A 12,958-nucleotide genomic window follows, 5' to 3' on the forward strand; every position below is an offset into this window, starting at 1 on the left:
GAGTAGTGCACAGTGGATTTTGGCTGTGAACAGACCTTTACTCTGCCATCAGTCTGACTGTGGCAGGGAAGAAGCTTTTACAGAATCTAGTCCTGTGTGTGATGATGCTGTCTGCTCTACTTTTCCTCAGGCTGTATGTTGTGTGTTTGGGCCTGAGGAGAAAGTGGGCAGGGTGGTGTGGGTCTGGTATGGTACAGCTCAGCCCAGCCTTCTTTAGCAGCCTCATGAAGTGAAGTCGCTTCTGAGCCTTTTTCACAGTGGCTGCAGTGTTTGTAGACCAGCTCAGGGCAGATGATGAAGGCCGAGGAACTTGTGGCTGTCCACTCTCTGCACGTCAGTGCCCCTGATGGTGAGGGGGTACAGTTGAGGGGCTTTCTTCCTGAAGTCAGTGATGATCTCTGTAGTCTTTTCTATGTTGAAGATGAGGTCGTTTTCCTCTCCATAAGAAAGTGTGCTGTCGACCACCGCCCTGTACCCGGTCTCGTCCCCACCCTTGATGAGGCCCAGGATGGTGGTGTCATCAGCGTGTTTGTGGATGATGGTATTGTCCATGTTGGATACACAGTCGTGGGTGTATACAGTGAAGACTTTGGGGCTGAGGTTGTGGTTTACACAAAATGAAATCTTATCACATCAGGCTTCTGTGCTTATTTGCAGATTCTGCACAAACTCAGAGATGGTGGAGGTGGGCTGAAAGGTGATTTCAGATGCACAGCAGCTGCAGGCAGGCTAAAGCAGCTAAAATAGCTCATGAGAGTTTGTGTCTATATATGGACACGAGAAAAGTCTCAGCTCTGACATCAGAGGATGTGAGCTGGCATTTTGTGTGTCTGTGTTGCACACGGTTGTTCACTCTGACTCTTTAGTATCACGATGCTTAAATGTTTTTAAAATAATCAAATATTGCAATGATTGCAGATGATGTTTTGAATGACAGAAATATTTACTGTTGATATGAACTCACTGCTGTCTGAAGTTTTCATGTGTGCAGCTCTTCACAGTTTACTGTAATTACTCTGTGTGTTTGTCTCATTTTGTCTCAGCAATAATCCAGTTCAATAAAGTTAAATTAATGATTAAATCATTGGTAGTTTTCACTGTGTGTGTGTGTGTGTGTGTGTGTGTGTGTGTGTGTGTAGTCTTCTCACTGCTGTTTTTTTTTTTTTGGCAGTGCTGCCATCATGTGTCAGAATACGCAGCGTTCAGTCAAACTCAACAAGCTCAGTTGAAGGTTTGATAACTTCAGAGCTGCTGAGCAGCAGATCAGATCATTTTTGACCTGTTTGTGTCTTTGAATAAACTTCTTTGCAGATGGAAATGTTGTTTACTTTCTGATAGATGCAAAATTTTAAAAAACAAAAATCCAATAAATATATTTTCATTCAAGGAAGAATCATTTCTATAATTTACCCTGTGTTTTTATGCTATGGCTCTTATTAGTAAACTTTATTTTATACTCTGCGTGTTTGTTCCCCAGTGAACACATTGAGGTCCACCTGCCCTGAAACCCCATTTTAAAGAGATGGATACAGGAGGCCAACACAGGGTTCAGCACAGCAGGACAGACATGGAGCTGTTTCTTTGGATCCAGCCTCAGACATGTTTTAGAGTTTATGAATTTCCTCTATTGTAAATAAATGACATTTTCTTAACAGTTACTTTGGTCTCTGTACTTCTTTGCTGCCATCCCTCTTTTAGCTGCTGTCCACCCTTTTGTAAAGGTCCTCTCTCTCTCTGTTACACCTACATGTGTGTGAAAGGCTGTTGTTGGTTACTGTCTGTGCTGCCACAGGTTTATTTTGATCCACTGACAGACCTCACTGTTTCTGTGTGAACCACCTAGAACAGAGGAAATGCAGCCTGTGGTTTCAGCCAAAAGTCTCCATTTAGCAGATGTCTTGTTTTCTGTTATCAGCAAACAGCAGAGATTTGACAAGAACACAAAGAGCACAGTGAGAATTTCACTTTGCTCTCTGTGTGCATCACACACTTTATATGATCTGCCTGTCCTGGAATAATAGTAATAATTATCACTGCTGCATTAAAGTATGCGTGACACTGTGTGACCACAGATACAAGTAGAGTCACTGTGGTGATGACACATGCTGGACTAAAGAAAGAAAGTGACATCCTGTGAAGCTGTGAAAATACGTCACACACTGAAATGCAGCTGCCTTTAAGCGTCTGTAGAAAAACAGACATTTCAAAAGAATCACAATCACCACCTGAATGTTAATAGATATTGAAACTTGTATAAGCAGTAAATAAGCAACAAATAAGCAATAAACAAGCAGTTACATCATTGTGTATTTTCCCTGTTCCTTAATCTGTTCCACAACACAAACAAACTACAGCAACAACAAAAATCTGCATTTGGATGGTTTGTTCCTCTCTGACTCCCTGGCAGCTGGTCAAAGGTTGTTTCAGCACACAAAACATGAAACAAACCAACCTGTTGTCACGGATCCGCTGTGTAACGGGCAGGAAGGGAACCCCAAGGCAGACGAGGTAGGTGGAAAAACAGACTTTATTGGATGTGGTGCAGAATGGAACCAGGAACTAAACCAGCACAGAAAACCAGGATAAACAGGGAAACACTGAGGAACATGGGAGGGACACAGCACAGGAACACTAGACGCAGAAACATCAGCAACACAACAAAGAACAAATACAAACTGAGGGCTTAAATACACAATGGGTAATCAGGGCAAGGGGAAACAGCAGGGCACAGCAGGTGAGGCAAATGAAACTAATTACACAGGGGAAGCAAACCTAAACACAAAGCACAGGGAAAACCAGACTGTCAAAATAAAACAGGAAGTGACAAACCAAGGTACATGCTGACTCAACAGGGGAACTGACATACAGACACAAGACCATAGATACGGGGGGGAGACAGGGACAAAGGGAACAAGAATCAAAACATACTGGGGACAAAACCTCAGGAAATACAAAACCCCAAAACACAAAATGCTGGGCAAACGGCCCAGACCGTGACACCTGTGACATTACCAAGTGTTACAAATGACCCACAGACGGCAGCCATATTGTTTCACACCCACAGCAGCAGCTGCACTATTTTATGAGGCCATTTTTGCCTGCCTGAAAGCCACCCATTCATTCATGCAGCTCTTGATCTGTTTCTCTTGGGTTTTAATGCACTGACGCTTCAGGATAAACTTATAAACTCTTTAATATGCAGAGTGATCGATCTGAGTGTCTGTATGTTTTTCACACATGCCATAAAATTAAATTAGGATGTACTTATGACATTGATTATTAATTTTAATATCTTTACTGAGTATCCAGCAGTTGCACTCACTCACTCACTCCTCATGTTTTCATTGTGCAGAGAAGCTGGTCTCATTCAGAGTCACTGAGTACAGTTTCATTATGGTTTCTTGATCATAAAGTAGTTCATTAAGCTCAGACTGCTCTGATGTCAAAGTTAGATTTCATTCCATTTAGGTAACAAAATGTATCATTTTCCATGTCCTTTCTGTATGAATTTCTGAAATAATTTGAAAGAATGGAATAATGTGTGTATGCACACGTCTCTGTGTCTGGGATAAGGATAAACACTTGTAGGAGCGTTTATCCTGGCAGGTTGGTTTTGATTTCTCTGTTTTTCTCCAGATCAGAATATTTCATCAATCAGAACGTGATAAGATTTCATGATCAGAACAACAATACCTTTGGGAGCAAAGTAAGATGGCGACACTTCGGCAAATGAAGTCACTCACAATCACCCAAAGCGACGCTCAGTTTGGTGTTTGTGTAACCCTTGTTACCTTGAACGCAGCACATGGCACACCTCAGCTGTCATGATTACGCAGCACATGGCACACCTCAGCTGACATGATTACGCAGCACATAACACACCTCAGCTGAAACGGTTGGCTCTCCTGTTTTGCTGTCACTGCTGAGCGGCACGCTAAGATCTAGCAGGGAGGTCTATGTTTGGGTTTTTGGCTCCTGCTGTGGCTGGTGCACTCTGTTGTCTGACGCGGAAACTCAACTGCAGAATCATTGTGCAAATACTCAGCGGTCAGGTTTTTTTGGGCATGCTTCAAGACACAGCTCAAGTGGGGAAAATTGGATGGCGTGCTGGTAGGAATATTTGTATTTCCTTTGGGATTTGGACTTTGTTCCCTGTCTTTCTAATAAGAGAACCTTGAACTGAACTGACTCCACTCGCACTTTGCAAAGGTGCACACACTGAACTGAGATGGACTAAAGTGATTCCAACATCTGAATGAGAATGAAGATATGTCCAATGTGAACTGTTTATTGTGTGTCTTTGTTGTTTTGTTTTGTTGTTGGTCTACAAAATTACATCTGTGATCACAGTAACATCTTGTTTCCTTGAGTGATTCATTGTTCACACCATTCAGGCTCCACAAAGGACAGTTCTTCTGCGTACAGTTATAATATTAACTTATTTTCCATTGCATATCATTTGGTCTACCTCTGTTGTGGGTTACAAAGTGGCGAGCCAGCCAGGAGCCTGGTGCTGTGTGTGAGGGTTGAATGCTTTGTGAAACATGGAATTTATTGTGAAGAATGGGATTAACATTTCGCATGCTGTTGTTGTGTCGGGTGTGACGAGTACTGAGAAGGATGAAGAAATAATTGACTGGTTAAAAAGATATGGGTCTCTAAAAAAAAAATAATTCTGGTTGATGATTCAGATAGTCCTCTATATAAAAACCTGATCGTTGAGTACACGAGCTATTCTGCGCAAAATGCTCTCAGTCAGTTTTTACCGTACGTTTTTCAGTCAGTGAATTGTCCTGGGTTGAGTTTTAGTGTGAAAGCACTGGCTGCAGAGTGCCCAGCCACGGTAGGAGTTCTAAGCCCTTCTGACTATATTAGTGAGTTGAAGCAGGTTGCTGAATCTAGTGGGACGAGTTTTGGGGAGGTTTTAAAAGACATGATGGGAGAAATAAGCAAGCAGTTGCTGTTAATGGGGCAATGTAATGACGCAAAAGATGAGAAAGCCTCAGTACAGATAGGAGATCCTGTAGGCACCCTACCTGGCCAGTGGGGGTCTCAGGATGAACTAGATACAACTCCTGTAATTTCTGTAGCTGATCAGCAGAGGTCACCTCGGACATTGCAGAGAGTCTCCCTGTCTCATAATGACATACACCCCCCAGAGGTACAAAAAGTAGTTGTGGAACATATCGTAAAAACAAGTGACTTGACTTCTCATGCTTCCCCTTCATTTAGGCTTTTTCCTTTTTTCTGGAAAATTTCCTAGACCTAGTAATGAAACAGTCTATGAAACCTGGAGATCACACATTGAACTGCTGCTGGCAGACCCAAATTTATCACCTCTGAACATAACCCACCGTATTTTGGAGAGTCTATTGTCCCCTGCAGCCGATGTAGTAAAACGACTGGGCCCAGATACTTTGCCTTTAGTTTATCTAAGAGTCCTGGACTCAGCTTTTGCCACAGTCCACGATGGGGATGAGCTGTTTGCTCAGTTTTTGAACACATTACAGAATCCGGGTGAAAAGCCATCTGCTTATTTACAGCGGTTACACTTCACGTTGAGTGGTGTGGTCAAAAGAGGTGTTGTCTCGGCTCAAGATATTGATAAACATTTGTTAAAACAATTTTGCAGAGGTTGCTGGGATAATGCTGTTATATCTAAACTGCAGTTAGAACAAAAAAAAAATAATCCGCCAGCATTCCCTGATTTACTTCTGCTGCTCCGCAGTGAGGAGGATCGGCAGCTAGCTAAGGAGTGCCTTATGAAAAAGCATTTAACCTCAAGCAAGCAACGTATTGATGTTCACTCCCAAAGCATGTGCGCTTGTGGTCACTCTGAGCTTAAAGCCATAAATGAACTTAAAGACCAAATGGACAAACTTCAGCGACAAATGTCAGCTCTGCTCTCCCAGAAACCCCAGCCGCGACAACTCAAATCACAATCCGGCAGCAGAAATACTGACACTACAAGACCCAGACCAGGCTATTGTTTTAATTGTGGAAATGATGGCCATGTGTCGGCAGGCTGCAGTAACCCACCTAATCCTGCCCTCGTTCTGAAAAAAGGAAACTGTTGCAGCAAAGACAGCAAGCATGGGACGTGAATAATTCGAAACATTCAAACTAGAAGCAGTCTCTGCAGGGGGACATACAGGGGCTGCAATTGAACCATGTCCCATACCTAGATCCTTCCACCCATATTCCAGTTCATTGCCAAAAGGACTGATTGGTGCCAAAAGCACAGCCCAAGTTACAATTAAAGGAACTCAATTCAACTGTTTGTTGGATACTGGCTCTCAAGTTACCACTATATCACACTCTTTTTATAGTGATTACTTATCAGACCAAGTAATACATCCCCTTAATGATCTTCTACAAATAGAAGGGGCAAATGGTCAGGCTGTCCCTTATCTGGGCTATGTGGAAGTCAATATTGCCTTTCCACCTGCTTTTCTGGGGAGTTGTATTGACATTGACACACTTGCTCTAGTAGTACCTGACATAAGAGCATCAGAACCATCCATACTCATTGGTACAAACACCCTCGATCTTGTGTATGACAGCCATGTTGCAAACAATCAGTCGTTTTGCCCTGCCCCTTATGGCTATAAGTCTGTATGCAAGATACTGGAACTGAGACATAAACTGGCAACTGATGATTTTCATGGCACAGTGAAGTTGCATGCTGAAACACCGCAGGTTATACCAGCTGGGCAGACTGTTGCTTTGGAGGGTTTAGCCGTTACACGTCTCCTCCAGCCAGAAACATCAGTTCTTATTGAGCATCCATCCAGTTTTCCTAACCAGGGGGTTTGTTAGTCCAGGCTTGTGTAGTGTATTTTCCTCGCCACTCACCATATTGCTTGCCTGTTGTTATTACTAATCAATCCGACCATGATGTGACCATTGGAGCTAGGGCTGCCATTGCTGAGATTAGTGCAATTCAGTCCATTCAGTGCAAGGAACAGAGCATACCTGACGCTTTGTCCTCTGAATCTCCAACTCCCAGACTTAACTTTAATTTAGGGGAGTCTCCTTTATCACCAGAGTGGAAGTTTCGGATAAGTGAGAGGTTGAATAACATCCCAGAAGTCTTTGCCAGGCATGACCTTGATTTTGGAAAAACTGACAAAGTGAAACATTAGATTAAACTCTCAGATCCCACCCCTTTTAAGCAGCGTCCTAGACCAATTCATCCCCAAGATCTGGATGCAGTGAGGCAACATCTGAGGGAGCTTCTTGAGGCTGGTGTCATCAGAGAATCTGAGTCGCCTTTTGCATCTCCGATTGTTGTTGTGAGGAAAAAAAATGGAAGTGTGCGGCTCTGTATTGACTATTGGAAACTGAATCTACAAACCATCAAAGATGCATATGCACTGCCAAAGTTGGAGGACACTTTCACTGCTCTTTCTGGTTCGGAATGGTTCTCTGTTCTTGATCTTAAATCTGGATATTATCAGATTGAAGTGGATGAGGCAGATAAATGCAAAACAGCTTTTGTGTGTCCCTTAGGATTTTGGGAATTTAGCAGAATGCCACAGGGAGTTACCAACGCACCCAGTACCTTTCAAAGGCTTATGGAGAAGTGTGTGGGGGACATGAATTTAAGAGAAGTCTTAGTTTTCATTGATGACCTCATAGTGTTTGCACCCACACTAGAAGAACATGAGGAAAGGCTACTAAAAGTTTTGCATCGCTTAAAAGAGTTTGGCCTTAAGCTGTCCATAGAAAAATGCGTGTTCTTTCAGAAATCTGTGAAATATTTGGGACATGTTGTGTCGAAAGATGGCGTGCAAACAGACCCTGATAAGATCGAGACCCTCAAATCGTGGCCTGTCCCAAAGAACTTGAAAGAGTTGCGCTCATTTCTAGGCTTTGCTGGATATTACCGTCGATTTATACAGGGCTATTGTTCAATCGTTAAGCCTCTACATGACCTTACTGCGGGGTATCCGCCATTGCAAAAGAAGAGCCACTCTGTTGTCAGTTGGAAACGCTATCACAATCCCAAGGAGCCATTTGCGAGTCGTTGGTCTGACGCTTGTCAAAAAGCTTTTGAATCTGTTATAGACAAGCTCACTTCTACCCCAGTTCTTGCCTTTGCTGACCCTCATAAGCCATACATTTTGCACACTGATGCAAGTTCCACTGGTTTAGGTGCTGTCTTGTACCAAGAGCAACAAGGGCAAAACAGAGTTATCGCGTATGCAAGTCGTGGTCTTTCCAAGAGTGAGTCTAAGTATCCTGCACATAAACTGGAATTTTTGGCCCTTAAGTGGGCAGTCACTGATAAATTCCATGATTACTTATATGGAATCCCTTTTACCGTGATTACTGACAGCAATCCATTAACATACTTGTTAACTTCAGCTAAACTGGATGCCACAAGTTATAGATGGTTGTCAGCTTTGTCTACTTTTTCGTTCAAAATTATTATATCAAAATGGAAGACACAACGTTGATGCTGATGCTCTCTCACGCAGGCCACACGGCAACTTGACTAATGACCCAATGTCTCAAAAAGAAAAGGAGAGAATCCTGAAGTTCGTTCAACATCACCTGGATGATGCATCTGTCGCTGCCATTGATCAGCAAACCGTAAAGGCGATTTGTGACCACCAGCTTGTTTACAGCAGTCATGATAGAATGTCTATCACTGCATTTGTCCATTCGCTTTCAGTACGGGCCGAGTGTTTGCCTGATAGTTTTGTAAATGACGCTCAATTTGCTTCTCCCTGGATCACTCAATTATCTACTGCTGAACTGGCTGATAAACAAAGACAAGATCAGGCCCTGAGGTATGTCATAGCTCTGCTAGAAACTGGGGACACCCCACCATCCACCTCAAGGACTGAGCTTCCTGAACTGCCCTTTCTCCTTCAAGAACAAAATCGCTCCAAAATGGCATTCTCATGAGGAGGAGGATAGTTGGGGACCAAATCTTTCATCAGCTTGTTTTACCTCAGGAATTCCGAGATGAAGTATTGACAAACCTGCATGACCATATGGGACATCTGGGCACTGAGCGCACACTGGATTTGGTGCGTCGCAGGTTTTATTGGCCAAGAATTTGGCTGTTGACATTCAGAAGAAAATAAAAACCTGTGAGAGATGCATAAAACGCAAGGCTCTTCCTGAAAGAGCAGCGCTACTCATCAACATTTGTACCCAGCGGCTGCTTGAACTTGTGTGCATGGATTTTCTGTCATTAGAACCAGATAGGAGTAACACCAAAGACATCTTGGTGATAACTGATCATTTTACAAAGTATGCCGTTGCAGTCCCTACTTCCAACCAAAGGGCTAAAACTGTTGCAAAATGTCTCTGGGACAGTTTTCTGGTCCATTATGGCATGCCTGAGAAACTACATAGTGATCAAGGGCCAGATTTTGAATCCAGACTCATTAAAGAACTCTGTAAGATGACAGGCATACAGAAGACCAGAACAACTCCTTACCATCCACAAGGTAATCCGGTAGAGCGATTTAACAGAACACTCTTGGATATGCTGGGAACATTATCTACTGAAGACAAAAGCCACTGGAAAGATTTTGTTAAACCATTGGTTCATGCTTATAACTGCACCCGCAACGAAGTCACTGGATATTCACCATATGAGCTCATGTTTGGGCGGCAACCTCGTCTCCCCATTGACTTGGCTTTTGGACTACCTGTGAACAACGGTACCTTGAGTCATTCACAGCATGTTCAAAACCTTAAATCCATCTTGGAAAAGAGTTACAGGATCGCCAGTGAGAATGCACAGAAAGTGATGGGGAAAAACAAAATGCGGTTTGATCAGCATGTAGTTCCATCTAAACTCAACATCGGTGACAGAGTATTGGTTCGTAATGTGAAGCTTCGGGGCAAGCACAAGCTTTCAGATAAATGGGAACCAGATGCCTATGTTGTGATCAAGCAAGCTGGAACCCTACCAGTGTACACGGTACGTCCAGAAAATAAAGCCAAACCAGTACGAACATTACATCGTAATCTCTTGCTACCATGTGGATACCTACCTGTACCATCAACACCTGAAAAGAAGGGGAAAGCACCGGAAGTTGCATCATTCATTTCTCCGGGTGAGGATTGTGCACAGCCTTGCTCAGGTGAAGATGATGATGATGACCTGATCCCATATCACTGGTATGATTTACCTGCTATAGAACCTGCCAGGGTAACTACAATTGTTGATTTTCCCAGTCCAGCGACAGTCGTTCCAGCCGCTGTGAAAAGACCACCTGTGGCTCAATTTTCTGAATCTGAGCAAGGGGAGCCCCTGACCGGGGTGGGTGTGACCCTGGAGAGATTTTCTAACTCTGGATCTGAGATCAATGATACGCCTGAGGCCGAGTTACCAGAGAGTACATCCTTAGCTGTTGATCAAACCAGTGATGTTGGTGCCAATTTGGAATCTCCTGGTTCCCTCTCCTCTGAGCAATCTGGCACCCCAGATACCTCGAATTCTGACCTTGAATCACCTGTGCGTAGGTCCACCCGGGTTAGAAAGCCACCAGATAGATTACAATATGGTAACCTGGGGGAACCCCTTCTAAGAAGTATACAGTCCTTGTTTCATGGTCTAGCCATGGCCGTTGTTCCCATTTTAGGGGAAGATGATGTGTGTCTAGCTAGTGTTACTAGGCAGCCTGTAGTACAGCAGCAACCATTGTCAGGTGCAGGGACGCACCTGAGATAGGGGGGGAGCATGTAACCCTTGTTACCTTGAACGCAGCACATGGCACACCTCAGCTGTCATGATTACGCAGCACATGGCACACCTCAGCTGACATGATTACGCAGCACATAACACACCTCAGCTGAAACGGTTGGCTCTCCTGTTTTGCTGTCACTGCTGAGCGGCACGCTAAGATCTAGCAGGGAGGTCTATGTTTGGGTTTTTGGCTCCTGCTGTGGCTGGTGCACTCTGTTGTCTGACGCGGAAACTCAACTGCAGAATCATTGTGCAAATACTCAGCGGTCAGGTTTTTTTTGGGCATGCTTCAAGACACAGCTCAAGTGGGGAAAATTGGATGGCGTGCTGGTAGGAATATTTGTATTTCCTTTGGGATTTGGACTTTGTTCCCTGTCTTTCTAATAAGAGAACCTTGAACTGAACTGACTCCACTCGCACTTTGCAAAGGTGCACACACTGAACTGAGATGGACTAAAGTGATTCCAACATCTGAATGAGAATGAAGATATGTCCAATGTGAACTGTTTATTGTGTGTCTTTGTTGTTTTGTTTTGTTGTTGGTCTACAAAATTACATCTGTGATCACAGTAACATCTTGTTTCCTTGAGTGATTCATTGTTCACACCATTCAGGCTCCACAAAGGACAGTTCTTCTGCGTACAGTTATAATAACTTATTTTCCATTGCATATCATTTGGTCTACCTCTGTTGTGGGTTACATTTGGTTTATATTCTGTGTGTCACTGTGGCTCAGCTAACATTATAGCAATAACAGCAGCCTTTAAGTCAATGAACCATCAGTTTGAATTTGTATTTGAGGAAGACAAAAACATCCCAGTGAAATGCAAACTGAGCCTGGCTGATCTGAAGTGTGTCTGCAGCAGAGGCCATGCTCTCACAGGAGGACAATGATGCAGCTGCTGCAGCTCTGAAACCACAAAGAGCAGCTTTTAATGTTAGTTTGGATGAAGGTGCCACCAAATTAATGAACTTGATGCTGGTTTTTGTGGTGGAGGAGATGCAACCAATATTGCAGTGATGTAGCATAAATGCCATCCAAGGTGGAGCTACAGTAGTATAATTATGTAATAAGTCAATAAATACCATAATTAAGTTTGTTATTAGTTTGATGAAATAATTTAACCAAATAACCAAAACCAAACAAAAATATTTTTAAAAAGCAAATAACATATTTATAGCCTTATTATTGCAGCTGAAATTGTTTTTGTTTTGTACTCAGTGTTTATACTTTAGGAACAGTTTTCTAGAATACTCAAAGCTGCAGTATACGACAAAATAACAGCACCTGTTCATTTAAATTATGCTCATGTGTTAAGACACAAACTACTTGCAGACTGGAGCAGTCAGGGATCAAACCAGCAACCTTGCTATTAGTAGGTGAGTTGCTCTACATCCTGAGCTACAGCCACCCCTTGAAGGCCAGCTGTCATAGGGCGACAGGCAGGGTACACCCTGGACAGGTCACCAGTCTGTCAAAGGGCAAACACAGAGAGGCAGACAACCATTCACGACCTGTGGGTCATTTCTCAAAAAAAGAGCACTGCTATTTTAGTATGGTATAACTTTAAGTTACCTCTTAGCTACAGGCTTATCTGTACCATCTCTTCACTAAAAATAAAGAAATGAAACATGATCTCATGAACTGCTGAACTAAAATAAGGACGATCAACTGAAGCTAAATGTGTGCTGCCTTCCAGAGAACAGATTTTAGCTCTGATAGCTGACAGCAGAGAGAGAGATCGGCTCTTTGCTGCTGCTGCAGACATGAAACACTACTGATCAGCAGTTTCCTCATGCAAGCCAGTCATTTTATTAAAGCGCTGTGTTATAGACATTGTGCTATATTCAATATAGGGCTGCATCTCTTTATATCTACCCATGTTTCCACAGTAAATTGAATGCATGCTGAGAAAAAAAGAAAGCACTACAAAAACATGTATTATAGCAAGCAGAGCAAATGTCCAGTTCCCCTTTACACATGCAGAGATGTGGCAGCAATAACAAGGCTTCATACACACCACAGCTAATGTGTTTTTAGTAAACATTCAATTTCATACTCAGTAGATGTGCAGTCATACTGTGGGGAGAAGAAGTATTTGATACGGTGCTGACTTTGCAGGTTTCCTCACCTACAAATGGACTAGCTCTTATATAGCGCTTTTCTACTCAGTATGAGCACTCAAAGCACTTATACAACCTGTTTGCATTCACCCATGCACTCCCATTCATCAAGCACTTCCA

At 43.0% G+C, this 12,958-nt stretch overlaps 1 protein-coding gene across 1 annotated transcript in view; it reads right to left on the bottom strand.

Annotated features, from left to right (window-relative positions):
* Positions 1-282: 282 nt before the first annotated feature.
* The window catches only part of LOC115777560 (Fc receptor-like protein 5), a 25,005-nt gene continuing 12,329 nt past the window's right edge, over positions 283-12,958 (bottom strand). Inside the window, exons 9-11 of the mRNA XM_030725491.1 lie at positions 12,482-12,507; positions 3,694-3,760; positions 283-595 (exon numbers count right to left, since the gene is read on the bottom strand). Coding sequence (XP_030581351.1) covers positions 283-595; positions 3,694-3,760; positions 12,482-12,507 — 406 coding nt within the window. The remainder of the gene's footprint in view (positions 596-3,693; positions 3,761-12,481; positions 12,508-12,958) is intronic.

This window comes from Archocentrus centrarchus, unplaced genomic scaffold (genome assembly GCF_007364275.1).
Source record: "Archocentrus centrarchus isolate MPI-CPG fArcCen1 unplaced genomic scaffold, fArcCen1 scaffold_57_ctg1, whole genome shotgun sequence".
Lineage (NCBI taxonomy): Eukaryota > Metazoa > Chordata > Actinopteri > Cichliformes > Cichlidae > Archocentrus > Archocentrus centrarchus.